Genomic DNA, 19688 nt, shown 5'->3' with positions numbered 1-19688 from the left:
ATTAGAGGCTGGATGACAGGATAACTTTAAAGTAATTTTTCTCAGTTCTGCACTCGGCGTAGTTACTGCCTTTTTGCTTTGTAGGGCAGTATATAACTATAACAAACGTTCCACATATTATATTATATATTAATATTTATACTTCATTTAAAAAAAATCTATTCTACTGTATTATCATTAATTTTTTATATTACATAAATATTATGTAAGGAATAATTGACGACGGGCCGTAGAATTCTTAGAAAATAATGCACACCAGAGGTGGTGATGCGGTCACGACGCGAAGCGGAGTGGCCGTTACACCTCGGGTGTGCATTATTTTCGTAGAATTCTACGGCCCGAAGTCAATTATTCCGCTTATACTACAGTTACCACACCTCAAGACATCGATCAAGTGATATATTTCAAGACATTCGTCCGGTTTTTATCCTTAAAATGCTATTGTGAGTAGGATTAATTTCTTACGCAGCTCATTCAACAGCTTCGTTGCTAGTTCCAAAACGTCATTTTAGAACTAGTAACGACGCTTGGGCTGTTAATAGCAAAATAATGCCGTTAATAATGAAGTTTAGACAGACCGAAAGACAAGCAGACAGACGGAAAGAGTGAGGGAGAGAAACTAAGTGTATGACTTTACCCCTCTCACCTCTGTGTCTCTCAAGGGTGACTGGCAGCATCGTCTCTACTAACAGTTAAACTTTAAGCTCATTTTCTTCAAGACCACGCCGTTGTTACCTTGCGTGTGAGAGCTGTCATGTCGTTTTTAAGTTGTTAATCGTCAGAGCAGCGCTAACAACATTAGCGCGAATGCTAACGCGAGTGCAAACTGTACTGTTATGTGTGTGCGTCTGTGAGGTGAGTGAGAAGAGGGCGAGAGAAATAGAGTTTGTGCTTTCCGTACATAATAAAACGTAATATATTGTGGAAAAAACATGGAAATAATCTGTCGTTTTTATCCTGATGTTTACTGTATTTATTAGTTTGGCCAGTGTCATTGTGGGTTTTAGTTATTTTGCTGTTTTGGGCTGTAAGGACCTTTGAAATAACTGAAATCGTATGGCGAAGTGATATAGACATGCACTGCGGTCTAAAGCTGCCTGGAACTACGTTCGCCGTGCGTTTCCCTGAATATAATGCACACCTCTAGAACGTTCGTCAGCCAATCAGATTCAAGCATTCAACGGCCCTGTAGTATAAATAGAATTAAAATTCATTTAAATTATTCCATGCATATATTATATTATAGTTATATTATTATGTATTCTGTCAATGATATATACATTTTTTTAAATGTAAAAAAATTCCATGTGTAATTATATATTAATATTTATACTTAATTACAAAAAAATCTATTGTAATATTATCAATTATATTTATTTATATTTTATATGATATAATTAATATTATATATAAATAACACATTTAATCTAAAATTATTCCATGTATGTATTCTTTGAGTTATATTATTGCATGTATTCTGTCAATGATATACTGTATACATACATAAAAAAAAAATTATATATACACATTTTTAAAAATGTACAAATATTCCATGTATTTATTTTAGATGCTGACCCTGGACCACAAAACCAGTCATATAAAGGTCCATTTTTTTAAAGCTTTTCACTGATGTATGTTCCAGGATATACAACTATTTAAAAATCTGGAATCTGAGTGTGCAAAAAAAAAAAAAAAAATCTAAATATTGAGAAAATCACCTTAAAAGTTGTCCAAATAAAATTCTTAGCAATGCATATTACTAATCAAAAATTACGTTTTTATATACTTACGGTAGAAAATGTACAAAATATGTTTTATGAAACGATCTTTATGAAAGCAGTTTTAAGGAACTACATATAAATTAACTTGGGCTAGTCTTGGATGTAATTGTGTGTGTGTGTGTGTGTGTGTGTGAGACAGAGAGAGAGACCTAAGCCTCTTCTTTAGTTGCAGACTGTCATGGATGATCCTTTTCACAAACTCCAGCTCTCCACCCTCAGCCATGATCTCCGTGACCCCCCCAGTGTTGACGGAGCTGGGTGGAGGTCTGCGGGAGTTCCTCGAATTCACCCCCTGACGCATGAGACAGAAAAGAGGGGAAGAAGCGGAAGAAAGAACGGATAACAGCTATTGTCATGTGCACAAAGAGACAGATACTGCTAAACACAGCCTGGGGGTTTTACAGCTCTTGTTCAGAGCGTCTGTTCAAACACCAGTGCTGAATGTACCTTTGCTTCTAACTGGTTGGCAAAGAAAGGAGGATTGCACATGCAGAAATCATAGACAATGGACTCTTCCTTTAGCGCATCCATCAGCAGAGTCTTCTGGGGCACCTTCACCACTGCAACACACACATTTATGCGGTTCACTGGGTTAAATTACATATAAAACTGTCAAGCTCTCTCTGCATCACACACACACACACCACACCTACCTTTAATGAGCTCTGCCAGGTGGTTTTGCTCAACGTTCTTCTTTGCATAATTAAAGCAGATGTCATCCACTTCTGTGGCGAGGAAGAACCAGCCATTCATAGTGGCTCCCAGCAAGGGGTAAATACAGGAAGCACCAGTACCTGCACAGAGCCAAAACCTGTCACTTCACAAGCTTAAATACAAATGAAATATGATCTGCCTCCAAGTCTTTACCTAAACACATGCTTCATGTCGTGACAACAGTCTTCAGATCAACAGTGCAGTTCAAAGAATCATGAATACTTTATGGTGTTATTGTATCACTTTCACATATTTTGTTTCTAAACTGAACACAGAATGACTGATCACCTTGCAATATGATAATATTTTACTAAATCTGTCCTCTATGAAAAGAATTTGACTTAAGTGTGACCCTGGACCACAAAACCAGTCATAAGTAGCACAGGTATATTTGTAGCAACAGCCAAAAATACATTGTATGGGTCAAAATTATAGATTTTTCTTTTATGCCAAAATCATTAGGATATTAAGATCATGTGAAATAAAGATATTTTGTAAATTTCCTACAGTGGAATATATAAAAACTTAATTTTTGATTAGTAATATGCATTGCTAAGAACTTCATTTGGACATATTTAGATTTATTTGCACCCTCAGATCTTTTGAAATAGTTGCATCTCGGCCAAATATGGTCACAGTTTTTGTGATATATAAATCTCTTTAAAAAAATTGACCCTTATGACTGGTTTTGTGCTCCAGGTTCACAAATGTAAAATTAAAACTACTAATTTTAATTTAGATTTTGGCTATTGAAATAAGAAGAATATAAATAAAATTAAAAACAATAGGGCTGGGTAAAAATTCGATTTCTCGATTTTAATTGATTCTCATTTTTACAAAACTATATCGATTCTAAAATCCCACAAATCGATTAGTCTAGCCTGTTTTCAGTTACTAAAGGTAACATTGCAGCGCAACTCCCATCCAATAAATCCCAATAAGCTTTGTGCTTTTTGAGATTTCCTTGAGCATGTGCTGTATTTAATATACATTGAAAATAATTAGTATTGAATCAATCAAATCAGAAATCGAATTGAATCGCAAGCTTGTGAATTAGTATTGAATCGAATCATGAAACGTCAAAATCCAGGCCTAAAGTACAAGAAATAAATGAAAGCCTGAAAACAACCACAAATTTGTATGCTATTTCAAAGATTTTTGCAGTAGTGTAAATGACAGGTGTAACCATAGTCAAAGTTATGTGCTTTAAAAAGAAAACGCACTAGTGTAAACGCAGCCTTAGTTTCACCACAGTAGTATATCCAAAAAAATATATATATATCGATATTGAATTGAATCAGAAATCTAACTGAATCGCAAGATTGTGAGTCAGAATTTAATCAAAACTAGTCATGAAATTTGTCAAAACCCAGCCCTAGAGTACAATAAAATAAATGAAAACCTGAACTATTTATATTTTTTAAATAAAAACAACCACAAATTGTATGCTATTCCAAAGATTTATGCAATAATTGTGTTAGTTTCACCACAAAATATACAAAATAGGAAAAAAACTTGAATTTCAATTGATATACAAACATAATTTTACCACCACATGTTAGAACTCTTAAGTAAGTATTAGTATGATAATACAAAGTGCAAGCGACTGCCTGACAGAGTGACGTATGACCGTAATGCAGTTAGACTGAGGCAGGACAGCTCTGGCCATCCATTATCCAGTCTGCCAGCCTTAAAATGAACTGAAATTCAGCAGAACTAAACAAAGATGATCCCCATAAGGCCTGAATAAAAGATTTAGAGCTATTCATCATGTGTGTGACACTAACACCGCTAATTTCATCCAAGAACTGGCAAAGGTTGTCAAACTGCAATCTAACCCGATCAGAAGAGCAACAACTATATCACACACACAATCTGACGCAACAGATAGAGACAACCATTATCTTCTGCTCACCAATCCTGCATTTATTTGATCAAAAGTACAGCAAAAGTAGTAATATAATATTTAATAATATAATATATAATAAACATAAAAAAAATTCTTCTTTTTGAGAAACAAATAACTACTTTTATTTAGCAAGGATGCTTTAAATTGATCAAAAGTGATGAAAAGACATTTGTGACCCTGGACCACAAAACCAGTCTTAAGTCGCTGGGGTATATTTGTAGAAAGAGCCAAAAATACTTTGTATGGGTCAAAATTATTGATTTTTCTTTTATGCCAAAAATCATTAGGAAATTAAGTAAAGATCATGTTCCATGAAGATTTTTTTTTTGTAAAATTCCTACTATAAATATATCATGTAATTTTTGATTAGTAATATCCATTGTTAAGAACTTCATTTGGAGAACTTTAAAGGTGATTTTCTCAGATTTCAGATTTTCAAATAGATGTATCTCGACCAAATATTGTCCTATCCTAACAAACCATACATCAATAGAAAGCTTATTTATTGAACTTTCATGTGATGTATACATCTCAGTTTTGTAACATTTAAACTTATGACTGGTTTTGTGGTCCAGGGTCACATTTATGATGTTACAAAAGATTTTGATTTCAGATAAATGCTATTCTTCTAAACTTCTATTCATCAAAGAAACCTGAAGAAATTCTCTTTTGTTTTCAACATAATAACAATAATTAATGGTTTTTTGAGCATCATCAGAATATTAGACTGATTGCTGATAGTCTTCAGTGTCACATGATCTATGTAATAATGCTAAAAATTCAGCTTTGAAATCAAAGGAATAAATTACACTTTAAATATGTTCAAATAGAAAACAGTTATTTTAAATAGCAATACTATTTCAAAATGTGACTGTTTTTGCTGTATTTTGGATCAAATAAATGCAGACTTGGTGAGCAACATTAAATAAAAACAGTAAGCATGGACAGTTGTTTTTAGAGAAAGACAGGACAGAAATGCTGGCTGAGGATGGCCATGATGTGATATTGATGGAGTGAGATATTTTAATCCAGAAGATCTGGTGGCACATAACTGCCAGCCTCTGAATGTGTGTGTATGTGTGTAAACCAACAAGCAGCCTTGCCAAACCCTCCAGCACCAGCCTGAGGGACCGAAAAGAGCTTTAACAGGATAACACCAGTGAGTGTGAGTCGGCATACCGATGTCGATGCCCCTCCGTGGGTTCCCCTGCCCCCCGATCAGGTCCTCCACCCAGTGAATGTAGTTAAGGCGGAGCGGCACGGTGGGGATGAGCCGTTCCAGGGGGATCTCGATGGTTAGGCCAAAATCCTCTTTCAGCAGGGTGCACGTGAGAGACCGAACAGCCTCTGGGTCCTTAAAGTTGAGCCTGTAGGAGAGATGAGGTTTAGTGGGGGGTAATAGACAGAAAACCACAGAAAGGGATCAACTAATAGCCATCTTTAAAAACACACCACATACCCTCTTCTCAATTCATTAGTGCTCATCATGAAAACATCCATGGTGAGAAACACAATAAAGCAGCAGCTGCCCCTGGTTTGCACAAATGGAAAAAATGCCTTCATAATCATTGTCCCTTTTTTCTCAAAATCCTTAATGTACATCTTAAAGCATTCAGCGGGAGTACCATCACGTTTTAAAAGCAAGGAGGGTGAGGCAGGTGCAATTAGGGTGCCTTTATATCTTCACACCCCTATAGATGTAATTAAACGCTCCATGCTGCAGACCATGTCTAGCACCTCCGAAGGGAAGCAAGATGCGTGTGTGAGCCGCACCGATAGGATGCTGTGGAAAGGAGCCATGGTGTGTGAAATGCTATTTTACAGAGTCTTAAAAACACCTGCACCCCACCTTAAGCATAAGAGCTCCTCACAAAAGGATAGAACATGCTCTCTAAGTAATGGCTGTACTGGGTTAACAGTTTCCAATTTAGAAAGGAAGTGGTTCAGCCCAAAACAGCCTTTTGATTGTGAAATTACTTTTGAGGCGTCAACATGTTAAGGAGGGAAAATGCAAGTTAATTTAAACGAAAAAACAGCATATCTGCAGTTTGAATAGCATATTTGCTGCTCAACATCTGTATGTTAGAGGGAGTCAGCAGTCTAGTTATGAAATGGTTAGACCCTGGTTGAGAGGTTAAGAAGAAGAGTGGTTTGGGAAAACCTTTGTTTTTCATATTGTGGAATATGACGTTTCAAACAATAGCCCCTTTCACACATCATGTATGAAAATGCTGGTAAATTCATAATTTCTGGCAATTTACCGGTATGACAAATTGTAAGATTACCAGTAAATTACCGGTAATGTGATCTGTGTGAACGCAGAACAAGATTACCGGTATAAGCACGTACAAGTTCAGAAAGCGGTGAAGTAAGATGTCTATTCTAGGCCAATCACAACATTTGGACGCAGATGTGAATGTTTGACATAAAACACTGACTGCGTGTACTCCTCCATGTTTACAAACATAACACCGGGAGGTGCAGTTGTTTACCAGTTAATGATGTCACAGAATTTACCGGTATTTTGAAAATGAGAATGGTGCTTTACCGGTAAATAGATGGAATGTTGTTGCCTGTGTGAACAGCACATTTTTGTATTTACCGGTAAAGTCGTTCCGATAATTTTATGGCAATATGCTGGTATTACCGTGTGAAAAAGGGGCTAATAAGGTTTTGTATTTTCTGGTGTAGGTGGAGATTGTATGATTTGGCAATCAGTTTTGAAGATAAAGGGAACCCCGGGTATTAAGACCTAAGCCTATGGGCTTTATATAACGTAAATTATGTCTCTTACTGAAATTCTCGGTAATCTACTGGTGCTACCTATTGCCATTTTTCTGCAACACAACATGGAATACTTGGGGCAGTCATGGCCTAATGGTGAGAAAGGTCGCCGATTTGATTCCCACAGTGGCAGGAATTGAAGGTGGGGATTGTGAATGAACAGTGCTCTTTCGACCTTCAATACCATGACTGAGGTGCCCTTGAGCAAAGCACTGAACCCCCAATTGCTCCCCCGGCGCTGGAGTAATGGCTGCCCACTGCTCCGGTGTGTGTTCACAGAGTGTGTGTTTGTTCACTTCTCACTGCTGTTTGTGGGCACTTGGATGGGTTAAATGCAGAGCACCAATTTCGAGTACGGGTCACCATACTTGACAATACGTCACAACTTTCACTTTTTTCACTTTCAATACACAACTTGGAAAATAAGATACTGATACAATGCCACATTGTGCGTTTTTTGTTTGTCATTTTTCGTTGAAGAGCAACAACTTCACTGCTTTTCCTAGCGATAAGAAGAAAAGAATGGGAAGATGCCTGTGGATGAATAAAACTTTTAAATAACTGTGTCTTTGTTCTCTCCACTTTAGCCCTGATGCCTTTGAGGCTACTGAAAGAGCTTACAAACAGCAGAGACAAGAAACGCTAGATGCCATCTTGGCGGGATGTAAACATGCCGATGCTTGTCATGACGGCGCAGCCACTGAAGGAGTTTCTCAGCGCAGACTTCACTCTATATCTGGGACGTTTAAACTCCTTGTGGGAAAAAAACGCTTATATCCATCACCACTTGTAAGCTCTTTCAGTAGCTGTGGTCATCATATCAGTATTTTATTTTTCATATAAAATACTGTTGTGTTGCAGTAAAAATAGCAACAGGTATAGTGCCAGTAGCTCACTGAGTGCAACCATCATAATGGCCCCCCATAGTATGTATAAAACATTGTGGGTTTTTGAAATAATGTAAATCTTTAATTGGTCTTCCACTACATATTTCAGTAAGATACATTTACATTATATTAACCCATACAAGTCTTAATATCCAGGGTTCCCTTTACCTAAACTACTGACAGAATAACAGCATCGGCTGACTGACTATAAAACCCACAAGCATTATGAATCGTATTAAAGTGTACTATTATAATGCAAACATACCAGATTATGGAAATAACATAATATATAAAGAAAAAAAAAAACAAGAAAAGTAAAAAGTTATGATTTAAAAAGAGGAAATTTATTTAAACTGTGTTAAAAGGCTTCATAATATTCCATGTATATGCTACTGATCAAAAGTCATCTTTGTTATTCTTCTCGTTATTCCTCTATAGCGGATAATGGAAATCCGTCTTCAAAGGACATAAGTGGACAACAAACTTAACATTAGCTATGTTTCCATCACCCTGTTTTTATGCTTATTTTGAAGTTTCGCATCAGAAACAAGTGATAGAAATGCCAAATTTAAAAAAATCTTTAGTCTTTAAATCTTTAGTTTTTATTTTATTGGATATTAGAAAAATTCGGCACATCAGCCGAATAAATTCCTCCATGTGCATCAAAAAAGTTGTGTGACTTGCGTTATATGACGGCAAATCTTTACTAACCAGCAGACTGACCTTGTTGCACAGCATCTAAAATGTTGTTATGGTCATACTTAAATGCCTGAGCAAAGTCTGTCGTCAAAGTATTTCTGTGTAATTACCTCCCAGAACTGTCACAACTGCGTTTACAAACAGCAGGCATGTGTTTAGTTTGCTCACTATGAGGCACAAGTAACTTATTATATATAAAATTATTATATTCAGTGGCATCTCATACTTTTCTTAGTGATATTTAGAGCTAGTTCATCAGGAAGTGATGATACATTTAAAATATACAACAATGGATGTCTTTTTCTTTATTCCAGTGCAAATAAGAGCACAACACAAGGAAACATTCCTGCAGCAGTCGCTCATGTAAAAAATCCAATACACCTCTATCTATATAATTTATTAACACATTAGCCCTAATTAATCCAGTGTTCCAATCCAGCCTATTAATCTTACAAATGTGACCTTGGGAATTAAAAATGAATATGGATGTCATAGGTTTCCATGGCTACCACTTAACAAGATTACCTACCATGACAATCGCAAATGACATTTTAGTAAATAAAATAGAGCTATTTAAGGAGTCAGGTGTGGATTGTACAAAGAAAGCCAAATATGACATAATGGAGACCCAGCAGCTCATCTGGTCCTAACAGAGTGTGTAAATGATCCTGTGCGACTGTGGCTGACCTTGCATCCGTCAGGTCATAATCAGTGTGCAAAGGATGAGGCCGCGAGAGCCGTTATCCTGCCCTCTATTTTTAGCCTTCATTTGAATGGCTTGGCTCACAGAACGAAGACCGAGTGCCGCAGCCCAGCCGTCTCCACAGTAACCGCTAGAGCACATGTGAGCGGCTCACCCGCCCCGCAGAGGAGTGTGTGTTAGTGGAGCATGAGAGGTGTGGATGTGTGTTAGTGTGTGAGAGGACGTTGATGCTGACGTGAAGTGGGTGTGTATACGGGCAGATAGATCCGGGATGAGAAACTCACAAACTGCAACCCTCTGACTCAAGGACACAGAACGAATGACTCTAAAAAGACTGTAAAAGGAAGGTTTAGAGGGTAGAAATAAAAAAAATCAGAAAGAGATGATAATGAGCTTGATTATCACAAAAACACTGCAGTCATGATAAGGGAGTGTCAAAAACCAAAACATTTTTACTACTATGTTGGGTTGCCATTTGATGTGCAAATGATGTGAAATCTGAGTCTTCAAGCAAAAGCACTGCTCTAACCAATCAGACTAACATAACGGCACAACACGGGTCTGCCCATCAGCACCATCATCAACACCGCAAGGTCACCTCTACAGCTCCGTTTAGCCATGTTTTAATCCCCCGAACTCAAACGCTTCCAAACCTGGCCATTAGGAAACAAAGCATGGATGCTGAGCACACTCCACAGCTTTTTATTGTGTTCAGTGAGAACAAAGAATCTAGCGGTGCAGTTTTAATAAGATAACGGAGAGCTGAGCGGTCTTGTGAGGATTGACGTTCCACCAACTGTCAGGTTTTCTTTAGTTTTGTCAGCACGTCAATTCTCTAGTCGACCGGGATCTCGTTTCAACTTAACACTGCAGTAAACACGAGCCTGGCAAATATCCTGAGGACCTTCGCCTCAGAGATTTGAGATTATGAGAGGATGGTTTCTGAAATTTTGAACTGCAGTTACATCATTCACAATACATTTTCATCATTTACTTAGGGTTCCGGTTTACCTATCCAGCATTCATCAAAATATCTTTGTGTTCCACAGACGTCATACAGGTTTAGAATGACATGGAGGTTATTAAACGATAGGTCTGGGTTTTAAGTTTTATGATTCGATTTAATACTGTTTCACAAGCTTGCAATCCGATTCAATTTGATTCAATATCGATTATTTTGGATAGGGTCAAAAGTTTACATACACCTTGCAAAATTTTTTTTATCAAATAAGTGTTATGTTATCTTTTATTTAGTACTAACCTGAATAAGATATTTCAGATAAAATACATTTACATAGTCCACAAGAGAAAATGATAGTTAAACTGCCTGCTGTTCTTCAGAAAAGTTCTTCAGGTCCCACAAATTCTTTGGTTTTCCAGCATTTTTGTGTATTTAAACCCTTTCCAACAATGATTGTATAATTTTAAGATCCATCTTTTCACACTGAGGAACTCATATGCAACTATTACAGAAGGTTCAAATGCTCACTGATGCTCCAGAAGGAAACACGATGCATTAAGAGCCGGGGGTGAAAACTTTTGAACAGAAAGAAGATGTGTACATTTTTCTTATTTTGCCTAAGCATCATTTTTATTTTCATTTAGTACTGCCCTTCAGAAGCTACAGAAGATACTTACATACAAGCTGATATTTTGACGTCCTACCGTGGTTTAAACACTGATTGAGCGATTAAATGAGACAAGATACAGATGTTTATTTCGTGCTGAAACTGATTTAAAGCAGAGACAGTTCATTAAATGGCGCCAAAAAGGCACTTATTGTTTAAATATTGTAATAAAATGGACAGAATTTGATATCTGTGACAATGTCTCATATCAAAAGTAACAAATCACAAAGCTTATTGCGATTTATTGGATGGGAGGTGTGCTAAGATATTCCTTTTATTTACTGAAAACAGGCTAGGCTTCAAGAATCAATATTATATCGTAAAAATGAGAATCAATTAAATTTTTTTTACCCAGCCCTACAGCCCTAATTTCTTTAACAGCTGTGGTAACCATTTACTTTCACTGTATGGGAAAAAGCAGCTTGGACATTTTTAAATTTCTCCTTTTATGTTCCACACAAGAAAATCAAACAGGTTTATAATGACATAAGGGTGAATAAATGATGACAGAATTTACATTTTTGGCTGCTCTGTTCCTTTAAGACAAGCTGATGGCTAATACCGTCATGCGTCAAAAACTGACACCCCAACTAGGGGAGTGAAAGTTTAAAATTAGGATTAGTCCTATAGCAGGCGGCAGAGAGGATGAGCGATGTGAGACGCCCCCCTCCGTGTCCCCGCATCTCATTTGTAAGAGAGCTGAGGCTGAACCCCACAATTATGCCCGACATTTCAGCAGAGGACCCTCACCCAGGACAGCCCTCCGCCGCATCAATAATGCAACTCACTGTCTGCCAGGCTGCACAGATTAATGCTACTTTTACTGAAGCTAGAAACTACACAAAGATCGTTTACAGTCTTCTTTCACTACAGAATCAAATTAAAGGGACAGTCATGTTTTACTCAACCTCATATCATTTTAAACCTCTTTTATAAAAAAAATACTAAATCTGACCAATCCCAAACTTTAAAAAAGTAGTATAGGTTTGGAACAACATGAATAAGTAAATAATGGCCGAATTTTCATTTTTGTGTTTCACAATGTCACTATATTCTAAATTTTTAATGCTCCCTAGTTTCTTCCAGGCTGTATACGAGCCACTGATGGACGTCGTCTCTCTGGTGCATGCTTTCTAATCCCATCTCTCTCTCTGGATGACATCTGTGCCCCAAATCTTTCCTCTCCTTTCATATCTTTCTCCTCCAGTGGAAGCAGAGGAAAAAATGATGGGGGAGAGGATTCCTTGTCGTACCCATATCCTTCTCAGCGAGTGTCTCTTCCCAGATTAACCCTATCCTCAAAACTGTGGCATGAGAGACTTAGGAAAGAAACGGGAGGAAGCTTATCTAACAGCACGGCAATTTCTGAAGCCTGGAACCACGAAAAGTAGAAGCTAATGATAATTTGTATCGTATATATAAAAGAGTTAATATTTCGGCAAATCCCACGTCTTAAGACTAACTTGCAGGACTAACTTGTGAAGTTTTGGTTAAATACCAGATCAGCTAGGTTTTAAGCAAATCTCCAAGCGTACCGCAGGAAAATGTGAGAGACACATTCCAAAGTTTTGCAATATTGTGCAGATAATGCAAACTGACTTTTAATTTAGTTTCAATTCACCAAAAATGTGTAGAGAAAAAAGCAGACTGCATAAAATACTATATCCCATAACGCAATGTGTTTGATTAGCTATACCCTGAACATCTAATGTGATGAATCAGTCCTACATAATATCTCATGCCTCATTATTTAACCAAACGTTATATTTATTGACCACGTTATATTACATAAAATTTTTACAAAACGTAGATTTCTGCACCAAATTTGAAGCAAAATGTAGTTTTTTTTTTAAACAGGAAATAGAATAGCTGAATGACACCTACTGAATTACAGATGCAATTAAACAAATTTATCCATGTACTTGAATTACTAAATACAGATAAATCGATAAACATTATGACTGATAAATGATAAATAGTTTATATGAAAATGATCTTTCTTTATTTAAAAAATAACTACATAATTTAAATGCTACAAGTAAATTTAGCCATCACAACCTTATAATGTACAGTATGAAAAATGGCTATTATTAAGGGCTGCAAAATATTACAGTAATGTTTATATATATTCATTTATTTATTTTTACTGATTAATTAGGTTTTTTTTTAATAAAAAATAAAATTCATACACACACACACACACACACACACACACACACACACACACACACACACATGCATATGAATTAAATATGCAATGTGATTTCAAAAACATTTGAATAATGCATTTAATTTTGCATACTATTTTTTAAATTAGTAAGCAATATACAGTGTTTTACTTTACAGAATTGCATTCAAAATCTTATATCATGATATGAGTTATTTTATTTCATAGTAACGATATACAGTATATCACGATAGTTATTTTTGCTTTATGTTATCAACATTTTTGATGCCATGGAAATTTTATAATTCTTGTCAGCAGTGTTAGTTTCACAAACTAATATTGGCCTAAATAAAAAAAAATTCAAGTTCATTGAAGACAAGTAAACAGCGATTAAATACAAATAAGAAACTAATTACAAGCAATAGGACAACATCAGTGGAATAAATAATAAGAAATGCTACATATATTATATAATCAAATGCATAAAAAAACACTACATACTCTTCACTGTGTAAATTAAACTAAGTTAAAATAAACTTAAAAGATTTCTTCTTATTAAAGTTACAAAAGTGATTTAGTCAAAAGCAGTGAAATATTTTCTCTCTTTTGTAGTTTGATTAATATGAATGCAGACAGCAGGAATATTACACTGCTGTCACTTTAAGAGCTGCCTGGACCCAATAAAAAAATATATAAAAGTGTGTGTATTTAACCTATTTCACTCCTGTACTCTATAAGCACTGTCTTCATGTACACACACATATTTATAGCGAAATTAGTTCTCTTTCACTGCTGATTGCATTTCAATGGCTTAAATCAATTGTTTTTAAACCGCAATACTTAAAAACACATGCAAACGATACATTTTTGTGACCACGTAGCACAGCAACATCACATGAACGTGTAATCGCGATAGAGACGATAGTCCGGTATATATTGCTACCGGTATATTGCTCACACATAATTCAGAACATTATCAAAGAGAAAGAGTGAGCGAGAGAAAGTGTATGTGTGAATGAGAGACAGAGAGATGAGAAGCATGTGGTCTGGGACAGTGGTGAATGGTAACGTACACAGATGGCAGAAAGATTTAGAGTTTTCTTATTTAAAAAAAACATGCAAATGTGTGTCAAACTAACACCTGCTGCAGAATTCATTTACATTTCAACAATGTATTTTCCTCCTGTTGATACTGAGATTGTCAGACCACAAAAAAAAAAAAAACACACACACACATGTACTGTGCATGCACACACATGAGCCGTAAACAACTCCAGACATCTGTATTGCACTTGCCTCACTGATCAAAATGCTTCTTACAAGACAGAGTCCTGTGCAGAAATCCTCTGTAGCAATCAATGCCAAGAAATATAAAAAAGGAATGTAAAACAGTACATTTTTATTTAAATGTAACTGAACAAAGCCTCTTTCACAGTTAAGACCAGTGTGGTCATTTCAAATGTCCTTATTATGGTTGCATCTGACCCAGATCTGTGTTAACTTAATCCACCTGGATAAATGTGGCCGATGTTGGCTTGATCAAAGCGATCAATCATGCATAAATCATGAGGAACAAATGAGGACCTGAGCTGATCAGGTGTTTATGCACCACATTTTTTGACCACAGACCACTGGTCCAAAAACACCACCATTCAGCTGAATATACAGCTCTGCAGAGAAAAGATTATTTGATTTAAGTTTAGAGCTTCTATTCAAAATAGAGCTGCAAAACGATTAGTTGTGATTAATCGATTTAAAGGGATAGTTCACCCAGAAATTAAAATTTGATGTTTACCTGCTTACCCCCAGGTCATCCAAGATGTAGGTGACTTTGTTTCTTCAGTAGAACACAAACGAAGATTTTTAACTCAAACCATTGCAGTCTGTTAGTCATATAATGGCAGTCAATGGGACCCACGACTTTGAGAATCCAAAACACATACAAAGACAAAACCAAATTAAACCCTGCGGCTTGTGACGATACACTGTGGTCTTAACACATGAAACAATCGGTCTGTGCAAGAAACTGAACAGTATTTATATAATTTTTTACCTCTGATCCACCTCAATGTCCAACTGTCCTGAGCGGGTTCACAACAGCCGCCGTGTGATGAAGAGCACGCAATCATAACTTCAGTCGATCAGGCTCAAAAGATGGGAGTCGGTAAAAGTCAACACTCCAGGATGAGTTTGTGCAAGCAAACGGAATCTTTTAGTTTTTAATCAGTTGCAACAATCAGGATAAGCACAAGTAGTTACCATTTTGAGTTGCCGTCATTCCCACAATCTCTCTGTGTAAACAATGAATGACGTGACGCTCAGGACAGTTGGACATTGCGGTGCATCAGAGGTAAATATAAATTAGGGCTGTCAAAATTAACGCGTTAATAGCGCGTTAACAGCGCGTTAACGCAAATTCATTTTAACGGCACTAATTTTATTAACGCGCGATTAACGCAGCGCGCATTTTCTGTTTGACCCACTACCTAGCCCATAGTTAAAGAAATGGATGCACAATGCTGCCAACCTAGCGAAAAGTGTCTAGCAACAATACACAAACACATAATTGGACAAACCTAATATAGTTTCTGGTTTTCTTCGGTTTTGCTGAACGCGTGTGAGGTCTTCCAATTAGCGCGCACCTCCCTCTCTTTATATCTGCGTCTGCTCTGTTCAGCGAGCGGCAGTGGAGCAGCGCTTTCAGTTAAAACTGATGTTATGTTCATTCCAGTGCTTGAAGTGGGCCGGTACGCAGGTACTTCTGTATTTTATCCTTTTTGCGTACACCGGCACTTGTGGCATATTTAATGAATGCAAGCGGAGTCGGGCTACGTTAGGATTGTTGCTGTGGGGTTGATGCGTAAAAGCCACATACAAGTATGCACGCCAAAGTTAATTTCAGCTTATTAATAGCACGCCAAATAGAAACAGAAAGTCGTGCTAGTGCGCATTTGCATGAGACCAGGCTCTCCAATCAGTACATTATAACCAAAACAATACATTAAAACATAAAAGAAGCAGGTTTTTGGGATCAAATAACTTTAAATGGCTAAACTCCTAAAAAGTCAAAGGATCCTGAAGGCATTCAAACAGGAAGTTAACAACAACGATAATAATGCACGGAATAGTGACTTATGTCCAGATGCCGGTAAATGATTCTTTTCAGCGATTGAATCATGATCATAATTCAGGATTTTTTTCAGTTATTATTTCATATTACTTTGGTTGTCTGATAACAGAAATATTAAATCAAAACAATGGAAACAGTTTTGTTGAGAACTTGGCTGCATTAAATTACACTATGTGGGCACTGAGAAGCAAACAAATGTAATAATAAATGTAGATTTTGCATGTTCAGAAGAAGTGAACTGCCCTGTCCGGCAAATCATATAAACAGGCTTGTGTAAGTAAATTGCTCAGTGCAAAGAAAGAGAAGTAATGGGAACCTGGTATTTCTATGTTCTTTTTTTCATGTGTCTAATAGACATGAACAAGTTACTTGAAAAACACCTATGACCTTTGAAACAAGTTAGTCTAGTCAAGTATGGTTTCACTGATAATAAACACATATTTGCTTAAAGCATCCATGTTTGTCCATGCCAATGTTGATTAGAGTATTAAAAACTTTAAAAAGTATTAATTTAAGGTACATTTAGAACAGATAAAAATGTGCGATTAATCGCGAGTTAACTCAAGACAACCATGTGATTAATCGCGATTAAAATTTTTAATCGATTGACAGCCCTAATATAAATACTGTTCAGTTTCTTGCATAGACAGATTCACGAGCCACGGGGTTTAATTTGGTTTTGTCCGTGTATGTTTTTTTGACTCAAAGCCATGGAGCCCATTGACTGGCTTTATATGACTGACAGACTGCAATGGTTTGAGCTAAAAATCTACCACTAAAAACTAAAATAATTTGAATAAAATTTAGGAATCACAACATTATAATGTACTTATAAACATACAAAAATAATAAAATTAGCATTGAATTGACAAAATAAATAAAATACAATTATTTTTAATGTTTTAATGTTATTTAAGTTAATTTTGAGATTTTCTAAAGATTACATTTAACAGTTGCAAAAGCAATCAAATGTAAAAATTGTCAAAATAATCATGAACAATTGAAGAGATTATTGATTTCAAACCTCAAACCATTCTACGTATACATGACTTTCTTCTTTCAGACAAATACAATCAGAGTTATATTAAAAAATTTCCTTGCTTTTTTTAAGATCTATATTGGCAGTGAATAGCTGTTGAGATTTTGAAGCCCAAAAAACGGCGTCCATCCATCATAAAAAGTACTCCACACGGCTCCGGGGGTTAATAAAGGCCTTCCGAAGCGAATCAATGCATTAAAACAAAACATATTTAAAACTTTGTCCTACGCCATCTTCTGGATTGCCACTCTTTTGTGAAAGCGCGTACAACAGATAGCGTAAGCAAGAGATTACGGTTTATAAAGTTGTAAATATTCATATTTTTCTTGCACAAACGCATCGATTCGCTTCAGAAGACCTCTATTAAAAGAGCTGTGTGGAGCACCTTTTATGATGGACAGAAGCCGTTTTTTTGGGCTTTAAAATCTCAACACCTATTCACTGCCATTATAAAGCTTGTAAGAGCCAGGACATTTTTAACATAACTCAGACTGTATTCATCCGAAAGAAGAAAGTCATATACACCTAGCATGGCTTGAGGTATGGGGTAATTTTCATTTTTGGGTGAAATATCTTTTTAAACATCTAATATTAGTTCATATATAATATCTAATATAGAATGACACCAACAAATAACCATATCAATCAAAAATCATTATTCATATAGCAACACAGATTTAAGGAGTTAAAGATAAAGAGAGACTTGTATGCTCTTTATGCGCACTAGCAAAAGGACAAAGCGTAGATTTGTAGACCAGAAGTAGAAAAAACAACGCTAACAGAGGAGGGCGTTTGCGGTGGACCGGCTGGGCAGCCCTGCTAATTAGACCGCAGAGGCGAACAGCTCCAGGGGCGTTGTTAGAATTTTCAAAACCATCATTAGGAATCAAAGGGTGAGGAAACACGGGGCTCTTTTCAACCCGCATCTTCAAAAAGAGCCTCCGTGGCCAGACCTGACAGCACACCTGAGAGAAAAGCCAGCAGAAAGATGGACACACTAATGCTATCAGCTGAGCCTCTCCAGGTGCACAGACGTCAATACAGTCTGGGGCTGTGAACACACACCACTCTATAGCCCAGCTCTCTTTTGTTCCTCTGCTTCTCTCTCTCGCTCTCTGTGTCACGCTATAATGACTTCTCCTGCTGAGGAAACGTGACGTGACCAGACAGGATCAGCGCTGTGGGCGAGGGAAGACAGGCCAACTACAGCTCTCTTTTGTGATATTATATGCAACAATACAAACAACAATATAACACAACAATATAACACAACACACAAGTAAGACGCCACAGTGTCTCATGCCTCATTCAAAGCCAGACACCCATCATTTTAACAACTAAAAAAAAAATATATAATTTGTATAAAAATCTGAAAGTATTACAGAATTAAATCAAGGATAAGCTGTTTTCTAAAGTATATAGTTTGTATTATATTTTAATCTATTTCACACACACACACACACACACACACACACACACACACACACACACACACACACACACACGTTCATATTGTTCACGTAATTCTAAATATTTTAGAAGATATTATGAACAATAAATTATATTTTTACTTTCTGCAGCAATGTCAATTTAAACATTAAATGTCTTTAATCACGGTAACAATTTTAAAAATATATATTTTATAAAAATCTAAATGTATTACAGAACAAAATCAAAGAGAAGCTGCTCTCCAAAGTATATATTGTTTTTTTAAATACATTTTATATTTCAATATGAACTTGAGCAATAAATATATAAAAAATATTGTTCAAATAATCGTTTCTAATTATTTTATTTTTATTTTAAATTATGAAAAAAAAAAATCTTATTTTTCATCACTTTTCTGCAGCAATTTGGTTCATGTGTTACATATATGTGACCCTGGACCACAAAACCAGTCATAAGGTTAAATGTTACAAAACTGAGATATATACAACATATGAAAGCTCAATAAATAAGCTTTCTATTGATGTATAGTTTGTTAGGATAGGACAATATTTGGAATCTGACAAAATCTGGAATCTAAGGGTGCAAAAAAATCTAAATACTGAGAAAATCTCCTTTAAAGTTGTCCAAATTAAGTTCTTAACAATGCATATTACTAATCAAAAATTACATTTTGATAGGTTTACAGTAGGAATTTTACAAAAAATCTTAATGTAACATGATCTTTACTTAATTTCCTAATGATTTTTGACATAAAAGAAAAATCAATAATTTTGACCCATACAATGTATTTTTGGCTAT

General features: G+C 36.0%; 1 protein-coding gene across 1 annotated transcript in view; it reads right to left on the bottom strand.

Annotated features, from left to right (window-relative positions):
- The window catches only part of mettl16 (methyltransferase 16, N6-methyladenosine), a 45596-nt gene that overhangs the window by 20308 nt on the left and 5600 nt on the right, over nucleotides 1-19688 (bottom strand). Inside the window, exons 3-6 of the mRNA XM_073818141.1 lie at nucleotides 5584-5771; nucleotides 2435-2575; nucleotides 2229-2341; nucleotides 1931-2073 (exon numbers count right to left, since the gene is read on the bottom strand). Coding sequence (XP_073674242.1) covers nucleotides 1931-2073; nucleotides 2229-2341; nucleotides 2435-2575; nucleotides 5584-5771 — 585 coding nt within the window. The remainder of the gene's footprint in view (nucleotides 1-1930; nucleotides 2074-2228; nucleotides 2342-2434; nucleotides 2576-5583; nucleotides 5772-19688) is intronic.

This window comes from Garra rufa, chromosome 14, assembly GCF_049309525.1.
Source record: "Garra rufa chromosome 14, GarRuf1.0, whole genome shotgun sequence".
NCBI lineage: Eukaryota > Metazoa > Chordata > Actinopteri > Cypriniformes > Cyprinidae > Garra > Garra rufa.
The sequence above is the reverse complement of the archived record's forward strand: the minus strand, read 5'-3'. Positions and strand labels throughout refer to the sequence as shown.